General features: G+C 42.0%; 1 protein-coding gene across 1 annotated transcript; it reads right to left on the bottom strand.

The window, feature by feature from the left end:
• TRMT61A (tRNA methyltransferase 61A) lies at window positions 1-27,813 on the bottom strand. Its single transcript, XM_057397165.1, has 4 exons — window positions 27,675-27,813; window positions 24,625-24,989; window positions 11,612-11,878; window positions 1-1,420 (listed from the first exon to the last, which is right to left on the bottom strand). The coding sequence occupies exons 2-4, from the start codon at window positions 24,953-24,955 to the stop codon at window positions 1,092-1,094; spliced, it is 927 nt and encodes a 308-aa protein (XP_057253148.1). The 5' UTR covers window positions 24,956-24,989; window positions 27,675-27,813; the 3' UTR covers window positions 1-1,091.
• Window positions 27,814-27,876: the final 63 nt, after the last annotated feature.

Here is a 27,876-nt window from a genome sequence, read left to right as displayed (position 1 = left end):
TATTTGCATAATTATTTTAATCTGTAAATACAGAATTTAATCCAGCATTCAAATAATTCATCACACCCATCAGTTTTGTATGAAGACCAAAGAATAAATGGTCTGAAAACTGAATTAATAAAGCTGGTTGAGGATTTTACTATGTTTGCATTATTGATGCAAACTTGAGACAGAAACCCTGCCAAAACCAATCTTTCTGACATTCAACTGCAGGAATATAATACACCATAATGCACATAAGCCATCAAACAAACAGAACCTCAGCCACACCACTTACAAAGAGGTGTTCAGAGAATATTAACCAGCTGTTCAGTGAATTTTCACAGTGGATTCACCAACTATGAAAGTGGACGATCTATTGGAAAATCCAGGTCCAAATTTCTACTATAAATTGATGAGCACAACATACCAGTTTAAACCAAATCCATCAAAAGTTTAGCACTCTTTGAAAAGTTTAGCACACTTCAATTTCACCTCTGTGAAACTGAAATGATTTGAAGATGCCAGTCTGGAATAGAGTAAGAGGTTATGTTCCTGAGTGGTGCCAATAAACCTTTGTGCAGCTGAATGCTATTCCAAGGAAAAACTAATTCTGTGATCAGTTGTGCTGTCAACATCCGTACCTAATATGAAGGAAGTAGGCACTTTTTCATTCCTAAGAGCAACATAGACACTAGAGAAGTTAAAAAAAGGTGTCTAGTGTTGCTAGGAAAAAAAAACATAAACCTGGGAAAGTAATTCAGAAAAGAGGAGGAAAAAAATCCAGCTTAATTGTAATTTGTGTGCTGTTTGTTTTGCTCTCTTATTGGGAGTGATCTTTATTCTGCACATTCCAGTGAAAGGCCATTCACTTTTCATTAATCTTCTTTCTGATGGCAACTGGAACACCATTCCAGAGTTTCAACATTCCCTTGATGCTGCTCTGCTTAATGCTTGTGTGCTATTTAAACAAAGCATATTCAAACCAAATCTGACTATATATGGAATTCCATGACAAGTAAAACTTTGGATGCCTGACAAAAAAGAACCATGAAAACAGAATACACACACAAACACAAAAAACACTCCAAACTGCACAAACTCAACATGTACTAGAACAGGCTCTTGGTGGCAAAGGTCAGGTACCCAGTGTGACCAACCATCTCCCTGAGTGGCACACCACTTTTGAACTGCACAGCTCTTTGCTGCAGATTAGAGCATGGGCTACCTTGGTTTGACGGGTTGCTGCTGTCAAAGCCAGTGCTAGAATTATCCTCAGCTGCTTTTCCAAGGTCAGAGATTTGCAAGCTAATTGTCCTCACATTGTACACTCGGAGCAGAATTTCCAAGGTGTTAATCTCTGTAAAACCATATTCTTCCATCGCTAGACAGGTTCTTTGGACTTGTTCAATGCAGGGGGAGAAAGAGCAGATGCGGCCACCTGCAGAATGAGACAGGCAGTGGAGAAGAGAGCAAAAACCAAAATGCAGCACTTTTAATCATTTTTCAAATTCTCCCAGATGCCCATAGAATTACTGTTATACAGACAAAGTGAAAACATTCTTCAAGAAAATGTCTGTGAGGCAACTATGCAGGTTTAGTGTCAGCATGAAATCAAACACAGACGACTCTACAAGATGCTTCAGACCCTTTAAAAACTGCAACAGCAACTTCATTCATCTTCCAAATCCTGTGTTGCCCACTGCATTTGTTCATGATAAAACCATTAATGTTGATCCCTTTAGAGCAGAGACCCTTTCAGAATCGCTCTCCACTGTTCCGGACTGAGGACTGAACTGAAGTTGGCACCTACACAAAGCCAGAAGTCATTCTCCACACACTGTACTGAGTTGCCTTCATTACAATATCAGCGTGCGTGCACACACAGTCTGACAAAAGCGGCTGTGTTTATTTGAGAACGATGGTATGCATGTACAGAATAAAGTAATCTCTCCAGGCCATAGATGGAGGGATGTTAAGGCTTTTCCCTTTTAGTCAAACTGACTAGCATGTCTCCCGAGCATTAAAATTTACTGGATATCAGGAAGGTTTACAGCAAATGCCTCAAAACTCTAGGATAGGGCTTTTAAGTGATAATCTGACACTTGTCTCCTTATCTGAGCACAGTTCAGATTTTTGATTCTAAATACAGAGTATTAGTAGGCCCCCTACAACTTTCTGAGTACTACAATGTCACCTTAACAGCTGAGAATAGAATGATTCAGATTTACTCTGAAAAGCCACAGCCAAATCAGATCAAAGAATTATAAGGACACTGTCTGCCACAAAGCCAGGGCATGTGCTTTCACCCAGGACACAATGTCCCACAAGGCCCTTCCTGAAAAGCTTTTGTGCTGGGGGAAGGAACACTGGGCAATGCAGCTCCAGCTATTGTTTTACTTACTACAATTAGATGAAAATGCTTGCTGACCTGATTTGCATTCCTTCCCAGCCTTCTCCCAGGCTCATCCACTCAAGCCTTCCAGCACCAGTCATGGAAGTAGTTAAAGAACCCATACAAGTGAGAGCAAAGCATTCTGCTATAAATAGAGGCTATGCTGGGACTACATGAAGCCTGCTTTATCTCGAACTCTCCTTTTTTTCTTTTTCGTTTCTACAGTCACATCTCTATAAAAAGAAAGCATCAGGTCTGAAAGCGTCAATGTAGCACTCCAGTTACTGCACAGCAATGATGTGCTGGGTATGGGCTGCGAAGAACAGTTTCCATGACCATTAATCCACCATACATTAAGTAGGATTTAATTTTAGACATGAAATAAAGTCTCCACAGCCAGGGATTCTTATAATGCATCATAAGAACAAAGTACCTTGGACAAGTAATTCCCTGGAGTGACAATTAAAACCCAATCTAATAATCACCTGCAAAATTAATGCTGGTATGTGTCATTATTAACCAACTCTGTTGATGTTGATTTAATTGCACACCCAGTCCACTAGCTCCCGTGAAATTGGATTTCTATGTTCACCAGGATTATCAGGGCTACTAAAATGATGCTGAAGTGGACAGCTAATCTTTTCTGGCCAAAGCAGTAGACACTCTTACAATGCTTGTGGATGTAAAAGAGAAAAGCTCAGGAAGAAATGTATGTTATATAATTAGAAAGCTACTATGAGGCACGCGTTATAAAGAAAGATGTTATATGCTTATTGTGTAGGGAATTGAACAAATGTCTAAGTTAGCTAAATGTCACTTCATAATAACTCACTGTCTGCAAAGCAGGAATGTGCAGAGACCAGAGACTTACTACGATTTCATTCAGGCTGTTTTTGGTGATTTATATTGCAATAAAAAAGGGAAATATAATCACATTTACATTAAGTCTGTTCTTACTTGTTCTGACTACAAGGATTTCAAGATATGTTTAGGCTTTTGAATTCACATGCTCTGGATTTACACTCAAAACCTAAGGAACCTGCACACAGCTGTTGCCATACAAGCTGCAGAGCCACCTACGGATCTTGTCAAGCCTTCAGTTAAAGGCAGAGCACCCTTCATTTGGCCTCGGGATGGCCAGCTGAGCACAGAATGTCAACACCAAACTTGGTGATGATTTATCAGAATGCCTCCTTGCAAAGTGGACTGCTTGGGGACGTGAGTTACAGAAAACAGGCTTTCAAGCTCTTGCTTCCAGTAGTTAATACCAAGAGGGGAAGCATAAAAAATAATGTTATTTTACTTACTGCACTGCTGGAAGCTTCTCAGGTATGAAAAGTGAGAAACCAGTGTAACAGCTGGTGTTTCATATAACTGAGAGCATCCAGTGGGTTTTAGTAGTTCTGTTTTTCCCTTTAATACCTATTGTTCTCATTGTTATTATTATAGATGCCTCCCAAATAAATATACCTACAAATGGCTTTATGGATCCTAACAAGTGGGAAAGGAGTCTCCTCTGCTTTTTCCTGTGAACACCATTAAACTGCCTGGATTTGACTCGAAGGCTGGACTTGTTTGATTAAGCAGATATTAAGAAAATATTGGAAAGCTACAATTAGCAGAAGGTTGAAAGGCAAAAAAAGAAACTGCAGTTCCAGACTGAGGGAGACTGTCTAAAATAAAAAGATTTGGGAAGCTACAACTGCCATGGTATGTTTAGACCAGGAAAAAAAAACGGACTGCGAGCAGCAGAAAACCAGCACTCAGAAGGACATGCTCATCTGTCCCAGGAGCAGAGATCCTGTCACCTCCAACAGACCAGATCAGATGCTTCTGAATTTTCTAAACTGTAGGCTGCCCTCTGTACCCTCACCAGCTTACCAGCTAAGCAAGACCCTTTCTGGCACAATCATCAAGCAGACAGAAATCTAGATTTTAGCATTCACAATTGTCAGATTCTCTAAGAGCCCTCTTGTCCTTTAGGCACCAAGAGGCATTTAGGGCTTACAAGACTTGAATATGCATTGGCTTGTCCTGCCATGCCAAGGATTCCTTAGTGAATGAAGAAAAGACATGTACTCCCTCCCTCTCCACTTGCTAGGGCACACTGCTCTGCCTGTGGATCACAAAGGGGTGGAGGAGACTAGAGAGCAGTGAAAACAACTGAACGGAAACTTCTTAGTACAAACTGAGTTTGTGTTCTTTCAGAGCTCTGCTTTTAGGAAAGCTACCATTCCTAAATTTGGTTAATGAGATCTATGTGTCATCATAAATTGATACAGTAATTATCTGAGATTAATCCTGTTCACATTGGAAAGCTGTGTGAGCTTTTTGATCTGAAGAGTTGTCTAAAAATGTGTTTATTCGTGTATAATGCACCTGACAAGTGTTACAGATGAGGAGAAAATAATGAGACTGTATGAAAGATTTAAATTTCTTTCTACCTCCAGTTTTACAGGGAGTGAGTTAGTTTGAAACATTTAATAGAGAGGATAAACCTCCCAAACCTGTAGGCTGGAACAAGCCCACACAGTCCTGGCAGTCATTATAACTAGCAATAGGGTTGAAAGGATATGAAAACTGTAGATACAGTTCAAACTGGAATTATTAGAAAAGAGAGCATAAAGGAAGGGAGAAATAAAAGAGAAGATTTGCATCCACAAAGCTCTGTACATTTTAACAGACATTAACTGATTAGTAATCAAGGGACACATCCTTGCATCTGTACAAGAGGTCAGTGCCTCAAAAGTTGCTCCTCCTTCAGGAGCAGTTCCTGGTATGTTCCTGTGCAATTCCAGCAAACAATTTTGCTTCTGGTTTGTCTGAGCAAAGACTAACACCTCTACCACTTCTATTCAGCTGATAACTGCATTAGGTTTCAAGCATAGAAAATCTGGCAGTACCCAACTGACATGAGCTTAGGATACAGAAAATGTGTCCAAGTTATGTGCTCTCACTTTTGTAGATTTTAGTATGCGTCACAAGTGCTTTCACAGTTTTTTTGTCATCATCCCAGTATTACAGCTACAGGTTGGGCAGAGAAGAGATTCAGAGCAGCCCTGCAGAGAAGGAATTGGGGGTGCTGGTTGATGAGAAAATGAACATGAGCCAGCTTCAGTGTGCGCTTGCAGCCCAGAAAGCCAACCGTATCCTGAGCTTCATCAAAAGGAGCGTGACCAGCAGGTTGAAGGAGGTGATCCTGCCCCTCTACTCTGCTCTTGTGAGACCTCACCTGGAGTATTGTGTGCAGTTCTGGTGTCCTCAACATAAAAAGGACATGGAACTGTTGGAACAAGTCCAGAGGAGGACCACGAGGATGATCAGGGGGCTGGAGCACCTCCCATAAGAAGACAGGCTGAGGAAGTTGGGGCTGTTCAGCCTGGAGAAGAGAAGGCTGCGTGGAGACCTCATAGCAGCCTTCCAGTATCTGAAGGGGGCCTATAGGGATGCTGGAGAGGGACTCTTCATTAGAGACTGTAGTGATAGAACAAGGGGTAACCGGTTAAAACTTAAGCAGGGGAAGTTTAGATTGGATATAAGGAGGAAATTCCTTCCTGTTAGGGTGGTGAGGCACTGGAATAGGTTGCCCAGGGAGGTTGTGAATGCTCCATCCCTGGCAGTGTTCAAGACCAGGCTGGACGAGGCCTTGGGTGATATGATTTAGCGTAAGGTGTCCCTGCCCACGGCAGGGGGGTTGGAACTAGATGATCTTAAGGTCCTTTCCAACCCTAATTATTCTATGATTCTATGATTCTATTCAGAAGATGCAAAAAGAACATATGTAGTGCAGCACCACTAAGTTTCCAGGGAAAAGAGCCTGTAATTTTAGAAACAATTCTGTGATGTAAAGAATACAACACAGCATTTTTATCTCTGAAAAAAAGAACACAGCTCTGGGTTTTGGGACTTCAGTGCATTGTCATAATTGGAAGATTATGTTGCGAAGATCTCAAGGAAGAAAAAATTACACAGGCATTATCATTATGCAGAGGCGAGGCAGGAGAGTCACTGAGCAGCATCACCATGGCATTTACTCTGTGCTAGTAGGACACTAAAAATATTGCCTCTGTAAAAGGGGACAGAACGTCCTTAAGCAAGTGTGCTAGTGGGCGATTCGATGTAGCTTCCCTGACAAGTGAAATCAGAGGATTTGGCTGTTGGAAGAAATTAAAGGATGTTTCTTCGTTCAGAAAACAAATTTTTCTCCAAATCACTTGCCAGCTCATTAACAGGAGCTTGATGTGATTTTCTGCAAATGTGTCCTTAACCTCTACATTCGTAGGTGCATCCTTCAGAAGGGATTTATTCCTGCTCACTATCATGGGCTGGCAAAAGTATGCAACAAGGAAATGTAAAAAATCAGTTGGCTCCAAACTGGGGAAGAAAACTTAAGGATTCTTTCATCCCAAACTACTTCCTGAAAACTCTGTAAAAGCAAATATCTTTGGCCAGCATTCCGTGGCATGGATTATGATGCAGGAATCCTTCTGTTTGTCTCTTAACACATGACAGAATCACTTTTACTTAAGGCCAAGCCCATCATATGCACTTGGCCTACCAATCCCTGACAGACCAGAGCTACGTTAACACTCTCTAATGATATACAACAACTTGGGCTGGCTCAGCAAAGTCAGTGCGTGGGAGCCAAATGAAGCTGTGTAGTGGGTTATCTGGTCCTATTTCCTAGCGGGGCAGCTCTGCACTACAGCAGATGGCCCCTCAATGTTGAGAGGATATGAATCACAGAATTACCAGGCTGGGAGGGACCTCAAGGATCATCTGGTGCAACTCTTGGCAAAGCATGACCTAGACTAGACGCCCCAGCACACTGTCCAATGAATGTCGAGAGTCCCCAATACTGGGGAGTCTACCACTTCCCTGAGGAGGTTATTCCAATGGCCGATTGTTCTCATTGTGAAAAATTTTCCTCTGCTGTACAACTGGAATCTCCCTTGGGAGTAACTTGTACCCACTGGCCCTCATCTTTTCCATGTGACTCCCTGTAAAAAGGAAGTCTCCATCTTCTTTATAGCCACCCTTTAAATACTGAAAACTAAAGTCTTCCCTAAGCTTCCCTTCTCAAGGCTTCTCTCACGCGGCAGGTTTTCCAGTCCTTTGATCATCTTTATAGCACTTCTCTGGGTAACATGTGCTTCAATCTAAACTTAATTTGTGGATCTTTAACCTCACCTTCATTCTCCTTCAAATCAAACCAGGTACCACACTAGCAAAGGTCGGTGCTGACATTTTAGCAAACACTCATTGATGCATCCATTTATTCCAAAACAATCTCCTGGGGACATGAGAAGCACTGATACCAACTTGAGTAGCACCTGCATGGGTGGAGGCCTACAGCATGCTAGACGGTCAGACTCCACTTCCTGCCCTAACACATTCCCTGAGAGTTCTTGAGGTAGCCCAAGCCCAAACAACATCAGCCTTCATGACACTGCCCTCTTCTCAGTGTGATTCAGCCTGTGGTACTCCCTACCCAGTTACCAGAGAGGTGAGACTTGCAGCCGGGGATTTCAGCTGCTCCTCAAAGCCACACTGGGGTGGTTTAAAAACTGGACCACAAACAACCTCTGGGGCTCAAGAAAAATAGCCAGTGAGACTTTCTACATAGACTTGGTATTCCCTGAAAGTTCAGAGGAGGAGGGAGGCAAGCCCAAATGAAAACTGAAACTAGCTAAACCAGGCAATGCCTTACTTGCACCACAGGCTACTGGGAGAATGAGATATTATGTATTCTCTTATACAGCATCTGTAATAACCAAACCTGGCAGGTTAGGACAACACTCAATGGCTATGCTAAGGGGAAAAAAATGCAAACAAGACCTGTTTTAAGTTCACTGTGTACAAATGAAATAAATATAAGACTTTGGAAATGAAAGCCTACTACTACTACAAAGAGCAAAGTACTGCTGAAGGGCTTCTGTGATGCCAGGAAATGCAGAGGCCCAAAGAGGGAGTTGTGCAGAGGTGACTTCCCTTGCAGAGTTTCGGGGGGGAGACCTGACAGCACCATGTTACCTGATTCAGGTGGTATCTCAGCAATGACAGTTTAACAAACTCAAAATACAGGGGCTTTAGGACACTCAAGAGGAAGTGGCGAGTTTGAATTTAAGAGTACAATCTTTAACAGAAAGAAAGGAAACAAAAGAGGGGTGCTTTTAATAATTTTATGACTCAGACTGTTAATTTAAACACCACCAAGGACTGAGTTATAATGCAAGAGGCCAATCCAACCTAATAGGTGGCTTCCTACCTGAAAAAATTAAAATCCATAAGAAAATTATTGTACAGGTGGGTTTCTGCCTCAGCTTCCACAGGCTTGGAAGAAATAGGCAATATTTCTGAGAGTGGAGTAGGTGGGTGCAGAATTATATTCAAAGCACTACAGTATTCAGCTGCAGATGACTGTGACTCAAAAGTTTCAGGGCATTTAAGAACTGCAGAATATTGACGATATTTTTGTTACCTCACAATTTTTTCATTTTCTACCTTTTTAAAATTTAGCCTGAAGGGGTTAACAGCAACTCTGCAAAAAGCTGTCAAGGTCAGGTATTGGGAACAGCAGTTCTACTATAGAACAGCATTAATCAGCAGATGCTGCAAAAGAAAAACAGTGCAGGTCTGGAAATGAAAGCAAGTTCTGCAGTGCAGCAGTGCCTGAGAGATACTACAAGCGGCATTTCTGCTGAAAGTGTGAGTGGTGAAATCAGCACAGAAGGATGCAGCTGAGATGCAAGCCTGAATGTCGGCAGAGTACATCACCAGGAAACAGGAACCTTCTAGTCACAAACCTACTGTGCCATTTTATTCTTTCAGCTTTTCAGAGGCTGGCAGTGCTTTAAATGGGAGGCCAAGCTACTATAAGTGGTGTATTTACAGCATACTGCAAGGCATACCCTCAGTGATAAATGTACTCTGTAAAGAGGATCATTAACACCCAGACTACTAGGAGCTGCCACTATTCAGGACCTTGAGTTAAGTAGGGGAGAAAACACTGATTTGATCAGATTTTGTTAAGAACTCTCTTATATACAGGTTCAGCTGAACACTCTATAATGAATATTGTGGTTTTAAAGAGGAGGCTAGCTGATGTTATAGACTGAATTTGCTTAGCTCTCATTTCATCCAAAGTACCCGAAGACTTTAGGGAATAAATTACCACTATCTGCAGTACAGCTGCGATATCTGCATGGCACCACAATAAAACCCACAGTGTGAATGGTTTAAATGTGACCTGTCCAGATGTGAGAGAGAGGCCAGGGGTGGAACGACTCAGTGCTTTATCACTGTTGCTAACCCTTGGAACAACAGCAGTATGTGCACAGACTGTCCTTACTGCAGAAGAGCTTTAACTATTTGAAAACAAAAAAAAGCCCTATAAAGCTATCTGCCTGCAGTAGGGAAAGGGAAGCCATTACAGACACCCTTCTATCACATTTTAGATTTTGCAGCAGTAAAAGAAAACCCACAATAAAAAATATCCATGATTTGGAATGAAACAGAAGCATGTGTAAGTTTGTACCAATTATGACTGCAATCAATTATATTTCAGATGAAAAAGCTTTTGTTTCCATACAAAATTAAAAAAAAATTATAAAAAATATGTCTCTGGCTCTTATTCAGGTGCTGTGAAACCCAAAAGATGAGTACCAGATCTCAAGACTCTGGTGGCTGTTTGCAGCCAAAAACTACAGCAAGAGTCACCAAGTCTGCCTTTTGACTAGAATGTAAAGTGTGTGATGCCACTTCACAAACACAAAAATGTGGGATTTTAAAGCATTATCTATATTGCCTAAACAGATGTAACCTTGTGGCACAGAAAAGCACAGCCAGATGGCATGGCCACTTTGGAACTATAATACCTTTTTTTGGGATTTCAAATGAGACAAGGATTCAAAACTTGAAACTGTTCAAGCAGCTCTGCTTAGTATGCTAACTGTGCACCACTTAAATAATTCAAATTGGACTGCGCAATGCAGCGCCTTCTAAGCTGGGAAGTCAGCTGAGTGTTGTGCTCACTAGATTAGATAATTTGAGCATGGGAAGGGCATTGTACAGTGCAGTGAAAATTACCTTTTTCCCCAGGACACACTGGAAAGCAGCTACAGACTGAGCTGTAACCCTTGCAGGTACAGAGTCCCAGCCAGGCTCTCTTTAGTCAGTATTTTTTAAAAGAAAGTGTGTGTTACACTGGTATCAGAAAGCTTTCTAGAACATTTTCAGTAGTAGCTGAGGTAGCCTACCAGCAAGGTCAGCCCTGACTCAGCAAGGTAATGTACATTCAGTGACTGTTAAGAACAAGCTTAAATCCTGTGATTTCAAGACCTAGCAATTCACTTAAAGTCAGGCCTGTGATTACATATTTTAACAAACAACTGGGCCTTGGCACATAATCAAGTTTTACTAAATTCATGTAGCAGCATGCTCTCCTGATCAGAAAAGTCACTTTTGTAGATGTAAGTCATCTGGCACAAGTTAGTTCAGATCCACACCAGTAAAGTCACACTAGTATAACATTAATTAAGGGAAAAATTATTCCAGGATGAAAGAATGATTTATTCACTGAACCTTATTTTGCAATAGGGAAAAGAACTAATGAAATCCATCCAATACCTTGACAGTTCTCACTTGCTGTCACAATCATGGAATAACTGGCATAAGCTAGATACCCTTTCTGTTCAATTCCCACTGCAACCAATGGCAAACTTCTCATTAGCTCCAATAGTAAAGATTTAAGGTAGAAATTGGCAAGTATATTTAAGTATAACCACATTTTCTTTAACTATACTGATGGAGTGCTCTGTTGAATAGGTTCAAGTCTACAATGACTGACGTGAAGTGTGTCTGAACACCTTTTATACATACACCTTCCCATTGAATTGCCAAAGAAATACGCTTTCAGCATTTATTGTTACTGCTGCTTCCCACACCCCTCAGATCTAACGAAATGCACTTGACGGAGGTTCAAAGGGTTTTTCATAAATTGCCCATGCTAATTGTAGCAGCTAGCACAGGCCTGTAGGAAAAAAGTTCTCCTTTCAAATCTTCCACTCTAAATTGAAGAGCTCTTTTGAAGGTTTTTCAGCCTTGGAAATGCCTAGAGACTTTCACATTAGAGAACACTGATTACACAATGGAAGGGAGCAAATCTAGGTATGGCTCAAAGGCAGAGATGTGTGCATGTACAGTACTTCCTGAGCAGAAAGAGGTAAGTGCAGTTACCTTCAGCTTTTAATGCTGACTTTGCATGTCCTATAGCTTCCCATGGAGACGGAATATCTAGGAACACCGCGTCTGCAATGTTTGAGACACCAAACCCATTTTTGCACACATCTTGGTTGGTGACAGTGACGAGATGTTCCACCCCATGCTCTCGAAACTCCTCCCTGGCCTTCTCAGCCCTCTGTTGGTGGAACTCCACCGTGTACAGGTGCCCCGTGGGAGCCACTGTCCTGATGACAGCGTGTGAGAGGGATCCGCTGCCTGTACCTGGAAAAGACAAAACAACTCATGAAATATGCCTTTTGTCAGAGCTAAACATTAGAACAGAGCTCTTCTCCATTAATACTCCTTGGAACACTTCCTCAAATCCAAATGAACAGAAACCACTGGTTAAACTACTCAAAGAGAAGAGTCCTTCCTTCACAAGGCAAGAGTGACTAAATGCCCTAGGAAACAGTCTTAAGGGTCCTCAAATCATTAATTAAAAATCTGGCAAACTCTGTCTTACCTCCCTAGGGTAGGAAACTAATGCCAAGGGTCAGCTCTAACAAATGCCACAAACAGAACACAAAGAAGTGCATGTGACAGGAAAAAGTCACGGAAATTAACCAGATTTCTTTTTCAAAGGCCAGGCTCTTCTAGGGTGAAAAAAAGATGAAGGCAGATTTTAACGTCTTTCAAAACCTTATGCTTTATTAAAACAAAGAAGAGATGTTGGCAAGAGTTAGTGCTTGAAAATCCTATTGATATATATGCAAACAAATGGTCTGCAGGATATGAAGTCTGTTTTACCCAGGGCTCTTGAGAGACACTGGCCATCCTTGACTCCCACTGAAATTATCCAAAACTAAGGTTTCCCTGCAGTCACAAAGACCAAACAACCTGCTTTTACAGGTGACTTACATACATGCACAGCTACACAATCTTAACTTAGTCTAAGGAGAGCCATCACATACCTGAAACTGTACACAAGTACCATTACCATGTACAACCAGGGACCATTAAGACAGATTCTCTTCCTTGTTTTAGTTTGATAATTTAGGACACTTATTTTAAACGATCAACTGGCATATTAAATAGATGAATGACTAATAAAGAACACTTTCACTGCAGAGAACACCCATATACCAATTCACATTGCAAATTACTCACTGAAGTGGCATTTAACAGAATAACCCCTCAAGCTCAAAACTCCACAGCAGCCCCAAATTATCTGTGTTTATTGATTTATAATTCTGTACTTGGAACATATTCCTCCTGTAGAAAGAAAATCTATTTCTAGATATCTTCAGTGACTGTTCAGGCTAAATTTCAGCCTGAAGCAAGTTCTTTCACCTAACATAGATCTTCAAAAGCTTACAAAGGACAGAACCTGAAATAAAGCAGTGGTGGAGAAAGTTCAGAAATGAGTAGAAAGGAAATTAATTAGGGACACAGGTCCCCTGCTTAATTGGAACAACACTTCCCACAACCATACAGGAAGTCAGCTTACTCACAGATCCAAGGCTCTTGCCACCTAGTCACATAAGGGGAGAATCATTGCCGTGGCACCATATTTAATCTGTCAGCACTGAAAGAAGAGCTATTCAGACTGTAAACAGAGCTCAGGGCCCATGTTTGCCCCCGGATCAACCGCCTGCGCTGTGGAATCAGCACTGCTCCTCTGCTTCCCCCTGAGAGGGCTCTGACCCCAACAGGCAGGCTAGCAACCTCCCCCTGCTTTAATGGGGTGGATTAGGTGGGGAGGGAGGACTGACAGATTTTAGCACTAGCTTCAAAGAGGTCCAAAGGAAGAGAGAAACTGTGACACACACTTAACTTCAGGTGAAAATCCATTGATTTTCACAATTGAAAACCAATTTTCAATTGTGAATTTATGACAGTATTAAAATAAAGCAAACAAAAGGCAAAGACACTTACATGCGCACACATGAAAAACTATCTGGTCATAGCACCCATAGGCTCTGAAGGTCAACATGAACTTTTCCCTGGTCAGAAGGAGTAAGGGTAGCATGATAGCCATGTGGTTGTAAAGCCTCAAAGATACATGTGCATAACAAAGAAGTGACAGGGAAGTTTAGATTGGATATAAGAAGGAAATTCTTTCCTGTTAGGGTGGTGAGGCACTGGAATAGGTTGCCCAGGGAGGTTGTGAATGCTCCATCCCTGGCAGTGTTCAAGACCAGGTTGGACGAGGCCTTGGGTGATATGATTTAGCGTAAGGTGTCCCTGCCCATGGCAGGGGGGTTGGAACTAGATGATCTTAAGGTCCTTTCCAACCCTAACTATTCTATGATTCTATTATTCTATGACATTTAATTGATTTTGTGGTAGTGGGGTTTTTTCCTTTTTAATGACAAGAGCAGGGAACTATTTTTCACAGGATGCTAAAATGACTAAACTTCTGCCCTTATATTTCATGCCAGAAGGCAGGACTGCACAACTGAGAACTTTTGCAAACTGACAGAATTTCATTATTTTATGTCTCAAGTGAGTTATACGGCACACTTTCTGTATCTTTCTCTGCTAATCTAAAAGAGCGAACAGAAGGCCTGTCAGCACAGCTGGGCTGTAAGCAGATGAGAGAGGAAGCTTGTGCATGTATCCAGTTCCCTTGTTCATATTCTTCTACATTTTTAATCACTTTCCTTTTAAATCTGCTGTTAAAAACACCACAGAAGATACTGTTTGTCTCCTTCCTAGGGAAACTCATTAAGATCTTTTGGCTTCTTTTCTTTTCTCTCCATGCCAAACCCTGAAATTTCCAGGATGTTGGAAGTCATCATCACTTGCATGCATATTACAGAGCTTTTGTTAAAACAAGGTTGCCAGGAACTGTTCATTGTTGACTGGCTACCGCAAACATGAGAATATGTATCATGTTTTAACATATCAAACTCTATCATAGGAACATCATTAATGAGAGTATTTCTGAAGATGCTGCCTGCCTTCTCTGTGACAACTCTCAAAACTGCAGGAAACAAAGAACAAGATGGTTATGAATCACCCACCATTGTAAAATCTCTTCTTGAAGAGATTACAGGTTCTGAAGGCAGTCCTGTGCAATTATGATGACCCTCAACTCTGATATGTCTGACAGTTTGGGATGCTTGATGCAACTTATTAAGAATATGAGAGTCTGGCAGTAGAAAGGGAAATTTATGTTTATATTCACCTTCTCCCATGCAAATCTGCAACATTTAACATCTGAGTTCTCCCACCACCTTCTCAACTCCCTTTCGATTTCTCTACTTACTTTAAAATCATTACTGAAAAAAAGTAGTATTCAGCAAAATGGTTCTAGTCAGATTCAGGTTTCATTGGGAAATTAAGGGTATCCTTAGCATGATATAAAATCAGTCAAGAAAGCAGGAAAACGCAAGGAGTAATGCTACTAAGCCTGAAATATTGTAGCTGAATTACCTGCATAAAAACGAACCAAAAACCTGAATGCTCAAAAATTAACTTTTTCCATCAAAAGAGGCAAGTTAAGAATTGGATGGACTTCAACAGATTTTCATTCTCATATAGGTGCACTGAAATGCCTATCTTCCCTATTTGACCTATAAAGTGGAATGCAAGAAACTTTTAGAAACAAATAGATTGTAATTTTTGCACCAGAATGCTTGCCTCCCTGACAGCCTCCACTATAGTCTAAGAAACTGTTTGCTCTCTACCACAGCACAATGCCTATTTAACAACAGTGTATTAATCATGAATGGACTCTATATAAAGAGAGGTAAAATAACGATAACTCAAACTGCACTGAAGACATTCCTAACACCACAGCTGCCATTTTAGAGCTCACTTAGATGAGCACTTAGGACACTTGCTAATGCCTCGGGGAAACATGATGCTCTTAGACATTGACTATTCTATGATCTTAAATGTCTTAGTCAAAAAGCAGACTTCTGCATTGCAGGTATTTAGTAACACACCACAGGGTCCCCACCATGCCATACTCAAAAGCTCAAAACCTGAGGAGTAGGCACTGTGTAGGGGATCAGCACGTAGACTGAGGCAGGAAGGCAGGAATTAAGATCCTGTGAAGGCAGGAATTAAGATCCTGTGTGTTAAAACCATGTAAGTCAGGTGGCTCACGGCCTACAGACTGATGTAGTATCCTTCCCTTTTTGGTGGGCTCAAGGGCATTCTATTCTTCTCTGATACATTTAAGCTCAGGAAAAGGTTTCTGCCCTCTCCCAGGGCAAAGAAAACACTGTACTTTTAGAAGGGTATCAATCCTAACAAGTGGACAACTAGATGGAACACTCTAGCTCAGCACCTACTGATACTTCCTTCAGATTTGTAGACAAGAAAGTATTGATCAGATGCACTCCTCAATCATTCCCCTGACCTCAAACAGACCTGTTCTTCTCACTCTCTGCTTAATTCAAGTGACAGGTTTCCACAGAGAAGCCTCCACACACATCACCTATCTTGAGATGATGTCTACATCAAGATCATTTCTTGCCTTTTCAAAGCTGCAGTGGACAACATCTGAGCTGTTAAAAAATAACGTGCTATTTCAGAACAGTACAGATACAAATCAGAACACTGTCCAGAGAAATGTATTACCACGGCATCTAGCATAGTACTTCACTGATAACTAAGAACCTACATTTTTACACTGTTTTCTGTTTATTATTCCGACTCATTTTCTTACTGCAAAGGATATTTGTCTAACTTCCTGGAATCTGATCCAAGCTATAAACCTAAGTGACCCAATTCTGTGTTCTACTGCACTTCCTTATTGCAGGCTATCACCTGGCTTGTCTTCCCATAAAAATTTCTCATAATAGGTGCTTCTTTCTAAAAAAAGAATTACAAATAGTGATTTTGAACATATAGATGTTTACAGCTGTATATATGCAAAAGGATTTGGGAATAAAGCAAAAGAAGCTCTTCTGCTTTAAGCAAAAAACAAGAACATTGGTTCTTATTCCTTGGAAATAGGAAAAGTGAAATTTAATACCAGGTCTCTACAGTATCTAATAACATTTTTAACAGAACTGAAGTTTCTGCTCTAAAATTTGGCTACCAAAATTATTATAAAATGAGTAAATACAAAACAATGACAGTGTGGCTGTATTTGTCTCCTAGCTACACCACTTAGACCTAGCAAATAGTAAGACAGGTCATGAGTCAGCTATGAGAACGAAAGGAGCCTCAAAACCTAAAGAAAATTATTCTTTAGACAGAGCTAGCAATTCCACAGCTACCATGTGTCAAGAAACACTGAAGAGAGGAAGACTGGTCACTGTACATGGCAAGTCTGTGTAACTGGAGAATCATTAATGATTTTTTAAAAATATATGAAAAGATATTAAGCACCTGATGGAAACTAACCCAAATATCTTACTGTGAAAATAGTCAAGGGCACAAATCATAGTGGCAGAGGTAAGACAGGGCAAGAGCAGGGACAGAGAGTAGGAGGAGAAAAGGGAGGGAAAGAGTTTTAAGAAGATGAGCTGGCAACTGACAAACGAAACAGTAAATCAAGAAGCCTCCTTTACAGAACATTAGCTCTTTCTGCTACTATTTGTTGTGGACACCATGCTAAACTAGGCATTTCAGGCAGCACACTGGAGGTCAGAGAGTGCTGCTGCTCACTGACCACACTGAGTAGTTGGGGGAAGAATAGCAGTGAAGTTTTCAAGACTGACACTGCCTACAAAAGGAATGAGAATGTGAAGACTGAATTTTTCCTTAGAGATTCAAGAGTCTGAGTTCCTTAGAGAGGGATCTCCAGGATACAGGGGAGGACCTAAAAAAAAGCCAGGAGGATTAGCCAGATTAATAAATGGTTACAAGGGTGGTGTCATAGTCAGGGGTTTGGGTGTCTTGAACACAGGACCCAAGTTTGTAGGCCAGGTCTACTGGGGGTTGATGGAGCTGCTGGAGCAGCGGTTTTGGTAGGAGGCTTGCCAGACTGGTCAAGGAGGCTTTAAACTAGATGTGTTGTGGGAGGGGGACATCATTCCATCCCAAAACACCCAGTCAGTTGCCAGCACCTATAATAAATGCTTGGAGCAATGTAGAGATATTCCAGCCACTCCAGTCAATGAGCCAGCTTCATTTGGAGCTTGGCTCAGATGCCTCTATACAAATGCCCGTAGTATGGGGAACAAACAAGAGGAGTTAGAGATGTGTGCACATCTACAGGGCTATGATATAACAGTCATCATAGAAACATGGTGGGATGGCTCCTATGACTGGAGTGTTGAAATGGAAGGTTACAGGCTCTTTAGAAAAGACAGGCCCGGCAGGCAGGGCGGGGGAGTTGCCCTTTATGTTAGGGACAGGCTGGAGAGTATGGAACTCTGTCTGGGGACAGGTGAGCAGTTAACAGAGAGTTTGTGGGTGAGGGTTAAAGGGAGAACAGCTATGGGAGACATTACTGTGGGGATCTGTTACAGACTGACTGGTCAAGAAGAACCTGCCGATGAAGCACTCCATAGACAGATAGGAAAAGCCTCACGCTCACAGGCCCTTGTTCTGATGGGGGACTTCAACCACCCTGATATCTGTTGGAGGGACAGTACGGCCCGGCACAAGCAATCCAAGAGGTTCCTCGATTGTGTGGAAGACAACTTCCTTCTGAAAGTAATAGAGGAGCCGACAAGGAGAGGTGCCATGCTTGACCTCATGCTCACCAACAGGGAAGGGCTCGTTGGAAATGTGATGCTCCAGGGCAGCCTTGAATGCAGCGATCATGAGATGGTTGAATTCGAGATCCTCAGGACAGTGAGAAGAGCATGCAGCAAGCTCACTGCCCTGGACTTCAAGAGAGCAGACTTTGGCCTCTTAAGGAACCTGCCTAGTAAGGTTCCATGGAATATAGCCCTAGAGGGCAGAGCAGCCCAAGACTCTTGGATGATATTCAAGGATCACCTGCTCCAAGCTCAGGAGTTTTGCATCCCAACTAGAAGGAAGTGCAGCAGGAGGGCCAGGAGACCTCCTTGGATGGATAAGGAGCTGCTGAGGAAAATTCAATTGAAAAAAGAGGCTTACAAAAAGTGGAAGCAAGGACAGGTGGCATGGGAAGAATACAGGGATGTTGTCCGGGAAAGCTAAGGACCAGGTTAGGAAAGCTAAGGCCCAGTTAGAATTAAACTTGGCTAGGGATGTTAAGGATAACAGGAAGGGATTCTACAGGTATGTAGCAAATAAAAGACAGACTAGGGACATCGTAGGTCCCCTCTGGAAGCTCTTGGGAGAACTGGCTACCCTGGATTTGGAGAAGGCTGAGGTTCTGAATGACTTCTTTGCCTCAGTCTTCACTGGCAAAGGCTCTGACCAAACCACCCAAGTCTTGGAAGGCAGATGCAGGGACTCTGAGAATGAAGACCTTGCACCCACTGTAGGAGAAGAACTGGTTTGAGATCGTCTTAAGAACCTGAATGTGCACATGTCCATGAAATCCATCTGCTGGCCCTGAAGGAGCTGGCGAATGAAGTTGTGAAGCCACTGGCCATCATATTTGAGAAATCATGGCAGTCAGGGGAAGTTCCCGATGACTGGAAAAAGGGAAATATAACCCCCATTTTCAAGAAGGGGAAAATGGATGACCTGGGGAATTACAGACCAGTCAGTCTCACCTCTGTGCCTGGCAAAATCTTGGAGCACATTCTCCTGGAAGGCATGCTAAGGCACATGAAAAACAACAAGGTGCTTGGTGACAGCCAGCATGGCTTCACTAAGGGGAAATCCTGCCTGACCAACTTGGTGGCCTTCTATGATGGGGCTACAGAACTGATGGACAGGGGTAGAGCAGTTGATGTCATCTACCTGGACTTGTGCAAAGTGTTCAACACTGTCCCACACGACATCTTTGTCTCTAAATTGGAGAGACATCAATTTTATGGATGGACCACTCGGTGGATAAAGAACTGGCTGGATGGCTGCATGCAAAGAGTTGTGGCCAATGGCTCAATGTTTTCCAGCTGGAGACCAGTAACGAGTGGTGTCCCTCAGGGATCGGTGTTGGGACCGGTCTTGTTCAACATCTTTGTTGATGACATGGACAGTGGGATTGAGTGAACCCTCAGCAAGTTTCCTGATGACACCAAGCTGTGTGGTTCGATTGATACGCTGGAGGGAAGGAATGCCATCCAGAGGGACCTTGACATGCTTGTGAGGTGAGCTGATGCCAACCTCATGAAGGTTAACCATGCCAAGTGCAAGGTCCTACACCGGGGTCAGAGCAATCCCAGGCACAGCTACAGGTTGGGCAGAGAAAAGATTCAGAGCAGCCCTGTGGAGAAGGACTTGGAGGTGTTGGTTGATGAGAAAAGGAACATGAGCCAGCTTCAGTGTGTGCTTGCAGCCCAGAAAGCCAACCGTATCCTGGGCTGCATCAAAAGGAGCATGACCAGCAGGTGGAAGGAGGTGATCCTGCCCCTCTACTCTGCTCTTGTGAGACCTCACCTGGAGTATTGTGTGCAGTTCTGGTGTCCTCAACATAAAAAGGACATGGAACTGTTGGAACAAGTCCAGAGGAGGGCCACGAGGATGATCAGGGGACTGGAGCACCTCCCATATGAAGACAGGCTGAGGAAGTTGGGGCTGTTCAGCCCGGAGAAGAGAAGGCTGCGTGGAGACCTCATAGCAGCCTTCCAGTATCTGAAGGGGGCCTACAGGGATGCTGGGGAGGGACTCTTCATTAGGGACTGTAGTGACAAGACAAGGGGTAACCGGTTCAAACTTAAACAGGGGAAGTTTAGATTGGATATAAGAAGGAAATTCCTTCCTGTTAGGGTGGTGAGGCACTGGAATGGGTTGCCCAGGGAAGTTGTGAATGCTCCATCCCTGGCAGTGTTCAAGGCCAGGTTGGACAAAACCTTGGGTGAGATGGTTTAGTGTGAAGTGTCCCTGCCCACAGCAGGGGGGCTTGAACTAGATGATCTTAAGGTCCTTTCCAACCCTAACTGTTCTATGATTCTATGATCTCTCATTGTCCTTCAATCTTCCACAGAACAAACATAATACTGTTAAGTTCAGAGCTGCATAACAAATGCGCTTCGTGGGCAAGTGAAATGACAAGATGAAAGTGAGTCCAGACAGTCTGGAAACAAATGCTTTAGGGCATGACCAGCATTCTCCATCAGATGCATGTGAGCTGCAAGTCTGAATACATTGGAGTGATGCCTCATGTGGCCGCAGTTGGTTTGGTTCAGTTCTTTGGTACATGAAGAGAATACTCTGCTCTCTGATATTTGTACTAATGAGGCCTTTCTTATACTTCAAAAGGTACTATACAAGAATCGGGTTTTCACTCTAACCTGAACAGCTGCTAGGAAGTAGATAAGAGACATCATAAAACACTGACTTAATTAGTATGAACACGTTCCAAAATCAAATTAATACTTACAAACTGTACTTTACACTAGAGTTGCAAAGAGTTTACATATACATATATCACAAAAATTTTAAAGATGTGAGCAATATTTGTCAAAAAGTCTATAAGCACTTCAGAAGACTCATAAGCACACACGTGACTTGCTAAGGCTTCACAATAAACTATTAATCATTTATTAAGTATCCATTAATCATTAAGTCCTCATTAATTTTTTATGAACGTGCTCTTAACAAAATCTATACCCAGGCTGAGTCTGAAAATTTCATAATTGTTTCTGAGAAGCTCTAGTGTAAGGCTGGCTGGCAGCTCTCATTACTCCTCCACAGAAAAACCATGAGGACCCAGAATACTGTTCTCAGTCTTCAGAAACCCAGTCTGTGGGCTCAGAAACCCACTGTTGTGTGGCAATGAGCAGGCTTTAGCAATTTTTAATTTGGGATTTAGCTGAAGGGAAACAAAAAAATCCAATTAACATTTTTTGCTCATGTGAGTCTGATTTTGCTGAATGCTGAAGGATCACTGGGATGCTGGTTAGAATACTTTTGACTAAATTACATTTTGCCTAAATACTATGCTCCATTGAAGCCAGAATATTTCTAAGATTTATCAGATTAAATAAAGTTTTACAGTGCTGTATTGCATTCCCCAAGTAATTCTGAGGGCTAGCACAGACACTTGTTTAGGTCTCACCAGGGAGAGAAGACAGCAAAAAAGCCTTGATACATAGGCACTGGAAGGAAAAATCTAGAAAAAAAAAGGTTCCACACACTTCTGTTTGGAAAAAATATCTGAGAGGTTCCATTCTGGTCCAAATGTAGAATAAAAGGATTAGTTTTGGAGAGTGCAACACAAAAGATTCATCTTATTCCTTTATCTAGACAGTGGATGCACGTGCAATGAACACAAATAGGATCGGAGTTACCTGATGAGAATTAAAGGTTCTTGATACCAGGCCACCCACAGCAGGTATTTTAGGAGTTATCTCAATTATTCTTTAATTCTAGAAAGATCAGGTTGTTAAAGACTGCGTCAGAGTGGGAAATTCCGTGTCCAGGGACCAATGATTTCAAGAGATGTTAGCTCCAGCAATCATCCTAATAGTCTTTAAATCTCAACGTACCTTTATAAATTAGAAATTGGCAGAAGGCAGAAAAAGGATCATATTCCTACACCTCCGTCATGAAACATCAGGCAGATGCTGAGTTCCCTTATAGCCTCAACAGAGTAAGCTTGCATCATTTTTAATTATGCATGCACTGCTGACAAGCTTGCTCTTTAGGTATTTATTAAAGAGGATTAAAAATAGTAAAACCTGTATTAATATGTTTGTATCTTTTATGACAAATCATGAGTAATCAATTAAAAATGCATAATTCAAGTGATATAAAATTGAGCCTTCTGGTTATTCTACTGAATTTTTATTATCACACACAAAAGATCATTTATACTCATATACAACATGACACAGAAGGTACTTCATCTTATTTTCTCAGTCTTCATATAGTTGTGGAGACTAATCCACCATTCTGCCTGCTTACACTGGGCAAATGCCATGGTCTAATTAGTAAGACCAAAGAGCCTGGCCTCTTTACAGTGCCTGCTTTTCTAGTCTGATCAGCAACTACGTACAAAAGTTCAATTTCAAATAATAAAAAAGACAGACCTCCATGCTAATTAATGCTCAAAATACATCTAAACGCAGCACCAGCAAGAAGCAGACTCAAATGTCATTACTAGACCAGATTTCCTGTCTTGTTTCTACTAATCGCCATTGGGCTGTTTTTGTCTAGGCCACACAAGGTTAATCTAGAACTAATTATTTTGAATCAGTGAAAACTGTCTAATTTAGGATGGCACCAAAATAGGTTACATCATCAAACTGGAGGCTCCAGTTGTCAGGATCTATAAAATTTTTCATTTGAATCACCTCTTTTGGTCAGTTGCAAGCAAATTTGCAGTAAGATCTCTTGCATTAACAGGTGAATTTGATGCAATACTCTTTCTTTCTGAGCAGTAAAACTTTCAAGCAATGCAAGCACAGCTATAGCAATAAAACTGTTCACTTTTCCTGGAAAGCTGAAGTTACAATACTTTGACTGCACAGGCATTAAAATAAACCTGGAGACAGGTTCCCATTAGCCAGAAGGATAGCTTATGGCTATGAATTTTGACTCACAACATCTTTGGGAATCTGGATAGGTTACCTCATCAAGTGTTTCCATTCCTTAGATATTTAGATAAATGAACTTTTAAACATTTTACCACCTCTAGATACCTTTGATGTTACTGAAAACATTTTATGTGCAGGTCTGTACATCAACACCCACCTATTCCAAGCGAGGCAGGACATAACAATTCAAATCTCCCACACTTTGACTAATTTGCTGAGTTTATTTTTCCCATCTTGTCTAAACATAGCAAGGAGGGGAAGAGCTGAAGAAATGCCCAATGAACAACAGGGCTACTTCCCAAAACTAAAAATTCCTGACCATCCTACAAACCAAACTATAAACTCAAAGGACCCAAACATTTTAGCAGTTACAGAGGCTCTGCCTGTGGCTTTGCCTGTTTCAAGTGCTGCTATACAGCCACCAGCTCCGTATACCACCTGTTCCTTAATGGGTGCAACTGGATGTAAAGCAGCATTTCATCATGTTGGAAAGTGGTCATTACGCCTCAAAGGCTGCCCAAAATTATGCTTGGGTGGGAACAGAAAATGTTAAATGTGAGAAAATACAGCACAATCCTGTCATGCTGATCTATGCTTGTCATATCTATGCTTGAGAGGGAAGTGTGTGGAACTGCTTCAAAGGAAATGGAAAAAAAAACCAAGGACAATCTACCCCAGTTCATATTTTTCCAAACTGATGGATTCGAATCAAGCAAGCCTCATACTGCTTGCAGCAATAATGTCATGAAGGTACTATTATAAACTGTATTTAAGCAGGAAAATACCTATTAATATAAAATTCCACTCCTTACTTGCAAATTAAGCAAAATCAGCGAAGTTGTAATAAATTAAACCAAGTTTAGAAACAAAACACAGCCATGTGATAAACACATCATCCATTGTATTAAACAGCTACAGCGATTCTGTATGCAGTTCCACTGCTACAAATGGATCCCACTTTGGAACAGAAAGCTAAAATAGATGTACTTACATGGTATCACACTATATAAATATTCCATTTTATTTTCCTTATTAGTTCAACACCCTATCATCAGACTCTCTTTCACTGGGTTATTTCAACTATGTTCTCTGAAAGTGCAAATTTAAAGCCTGAATTTTATTCAAATCATGTGCTCAAAAATATTTTTAACTACTTAACTACAGTTTTAGAAAAGGTAAGGAAAAATGTTTATATATTTATTTTAAGAAGATGAATTAATCAAACACATACTCAGAGGTATACCCATACATGAGCCCAGCATACTGAGGTAACATCACTTGCTGAAGAAACAGCAGCACATGAGGAAACACATGCACCTGAAATAGAATACTCAGTGCGTAGGCTGCGAAAATTGTATCATGATTCAATAATTGTATCATAAAAAGAAGAGACTTTATGCAAAATGTAAAGATAAGCCTTTTCTTTTCATGAAAGTGTTGGTGTTACTTCTTAATAAAGGATTTCAACACATTAATTATTACCTGATTCGCATACTATGGAGCCTGGCTTCAGTTCTAACATCATGGTGATTATAGAGATGTCAGTGGAATACAGAATCTGCGTCCTGTGTGGAAGATTCATGGTCCACAGTTCTGGAGTTGGATGAAGAATAAACACCCATCCTCCTTTACTGCAGGTTACTTTGGAACCATACTTCTTGCCTATGAGGTCTGTGGAATGCCTGATGACCCCATACTTAGTCTGAGTTACAGTGCCATGTTGGACTTTCACAGGAAACATGGATTCATGGCCCAAGAACACAATAGCTGTGTCACCATCCTTTATTGTATCTCCATATTCAGCAAAACTCATTGTGACAGTCTTGTAGCTTGCTGATAGTTGTCACCTAGAAGAGAATAAATATGTCAAGAGAGTTCTGAGGCATCATGATGGAGACATAAACTGAAGTAATTTCATTTTCCCCAATACCAAACAAAAACACACTGTGCAAATATGTTAGCAAGAGAACTCCACAAAGTTCAGGAACCTCCTCCCACTGCACTCTTGATCTAATTAAAATCAATTGAAAGGTCCCACAGATTTGAATATAACCAGTATTTTTCCCATTTTATGGTAAATTTTAAAGAAAATTTAGAAAATACATTACAATTTACTCAGCCTGCTCCACAATACTGAGAAACCTGCAAGTTACTAAAATGTCAGCACTGTTCAATTCCACCTCACAAGCTCTCAAGAGTCTAAGATCAGTAACTCTCAGAGTTGTAACTCTTCGTTATACCACAGGCTCTTAAGTGGTAAATTTTATTTCCATCTGCTGGCTTTACCATGGTGGTTTACAACACAAGACAATTGTTATTTGCCTGGGTATAAATCCAGTAACAAAAGTTTATTTGAAAGTTTTCCAAATGAAGATTTAGAGATAGGATAAACATAGTATATGCATTAATTTATGCATATATTTAACTAACTACAAGGATAAAAGAATATTGTGGCCTTTAATTTGCCATCAGGGGCATAAAGCAATTGTCTGGGAAATGATCTGTGCTGCAACTAAACTTAGACAACCATCTGCAAGGTAATACAAACAGTTGTATTATTTTAGCTCCATGGTATCGAAGTTGTTTAGAGAATTACAATTAAATTTTGGTTTTGAGAAAATCTAAACATTAGAAGGCACATTACAGTGAAACTTGATGCTGCCTTTCAGATAAGGCAGCTATCTAAACTGAAGGTTGATCAGTTCATGGGAGGAATAGTTTAATGAAGTAATGGTCATTCCAAAGTTTTCTAACCTCAAACCCTAAGACAGAAGGCTTTGAAAGTCAGATTTCTCAGACTTCTGGTACTTTCTTCCATGACAGAATTAAAAGCAGTGTTACTTTTAGCTTCAGAAAAATGATTTGATTCCACCACTTCTGTACTGCAGGCATGACAGCCTGGTCTGACTTCACTGTTTTAATGAAACGCTTTTTGTTCTAAAATTCTAGCTTGTTTTTGTTGACTGAAACTCGGCATAGTTCAGTTTGCTGTTAAGCAGCTCGATTTATAACTTTTCCACTGCAGTCACTGAGACTGATAAACAGATGCGCTTGTGTCCAAAATTTCCAAAGTTTATGACATGCTTATTGCATAATGTATTCAGATGCCAAAGCAGAATAGGCCTGCCTGGACATATGGCGAAATAGTAAGAAGGGCATCCCATGAATTCAGAAATGTATATATACTGGACTTTGTGAGATAGTACAAATGCTTAACCAGCATAGCATAGCTTGCACTGTCTAATTACATTCCAGTTTTAAACTTTCAGAAATGGCATTTGTAGCTCTCATTCTATATAGCATTAAAGCAATGTAGTTTTCAGCTCTCAGTAAGAATAGTACCATTTGAAAGGACTTTTATGGTAACCCATTTATTTCATGGTAGTTAGACTGTAGTTACACCCTTGTGCAAAAGCAACATTCCTTCAGTATGTCAGGGGCATGGAGAAAATTATTCTCCCTTTGATTACACAGACTGATTTCCAGTTTCTTTGCCTTCCTTTGAGCCGCCAGACTTAGCACAGCTAAGTGTCACCACACTGCAGGCTGAGATCCAAGTGTGAGAAATCTCTCAGATCTCACCTGGCACATTATATTCATACATGGGGTAAATGCAGGGTCTTTGGTAGTTTTGTCTCCCCTATGCCAAGGGGCACAGTAATCTACGAACATTCATTTTCATGCATTTTTAATCATTTTCTGTTCCATACCACTACAGAGCCTCATACACTGTTCTTACATTTCTCTTCCCAAGTAGCATACAGGTATCTTGGTACACAGTTACTTTTGCCACTAGTGCTGTGTGGAGTGGAAGGGAACGCAAGGCAGTGCCTTGTGGCAAGGGCTTAAAGCTTTTCTATGGGCCATGACTGGAGCGACCTAAACTCAAATGACCCAAGCAATCTCTCAGCAGCCTCACGAATTAAACAACTAAAACGATTCTGTGTTCCCGTCAGCCAAAACCCAGATACACCTCTCTTGACCAGCTACCACGCAGTCCTGGCACGCTGCCTCTTCCCTCTCCGAGAAGCTTGGCTGCTTGACAGGGCAGCACAGGCAACCTCCCGAGGAGGATGAGGAGGCAGGCATAACCCTCTCACCGCGGGGCAGCACAGGGCGCCGGTAACACGCAGGCCGGTGGCCCACCCAGAGCGCTGCGGCTCCCGGGCTCTTCCTCCCTGCGGCCCCACAGCTGAGGGTCGTGAGGGTGGTAACGCAGCTCCCGCGCCCTGGGAGCATAGGAGCCGGTCCCAGCGGAGGCGGGCACGTAACGGCTGTGCCGGGGCAGTGTCAGGGTTGACGGATGTAATTCGGTATTTGCTGAGGGAGGATTAAAAGCACAGACAGGGCAGGGAAGGAAGAGAAAGGGAAAAAGCTCGCCGGCAGCGTCAGAGGAGGGATTAGCCTGGAAGAGAGCAGTATTAAGCCGTGACGGGCCAGAGCGGCGACTCCCTGGGCCGCCGCCGCCGCTCCTCGGGGCCTTGCGTTCCCCCCAGCAGCCACCAACTCTCCCCGTCCCCCAGAGCCGTTACCTTCCGGGACTAAGCCCCGCCAGCAGGCCCGGCCCGGCTCTCCTCACACGCGGTACCCGCCCCGCGCCTCCTTCCGCCCCGGTCGCAGCCTGCTGACGCTCCCGCCGCCTCCGCCCCGCCAGCCCTGCTTGCAGCCGGGCGGCTGCCGCCGCCCGTTCCCGGCGCTGTGAGCCCTAGGTCTCGCAGCCCGTTCAAGCCGCCC

The sequence above is a fragment of the Pezoporus wallicus genome, unplaced genomic scaffold (assembly GCF_028554395.1).
Source record: "Pezoporus wallicus isolate ANWC-B61680 ecotype Strahan unplaced genomic scaffold, APGP_CSIRO_Pwel_v1 contig_7068, whole genome shotgun sequence".
In the NCBI taxonomy this organism is placed as follows: domain Eukaryota; kingdom Metazoa; phylum Chordata; class Aves; order Psittaciformes; family Psittacidae; genus Pezoporus; species Pezoporus wallicus.
This window is presented reverse-complemented; position numbering and strand designations above follow the sequence as displayed.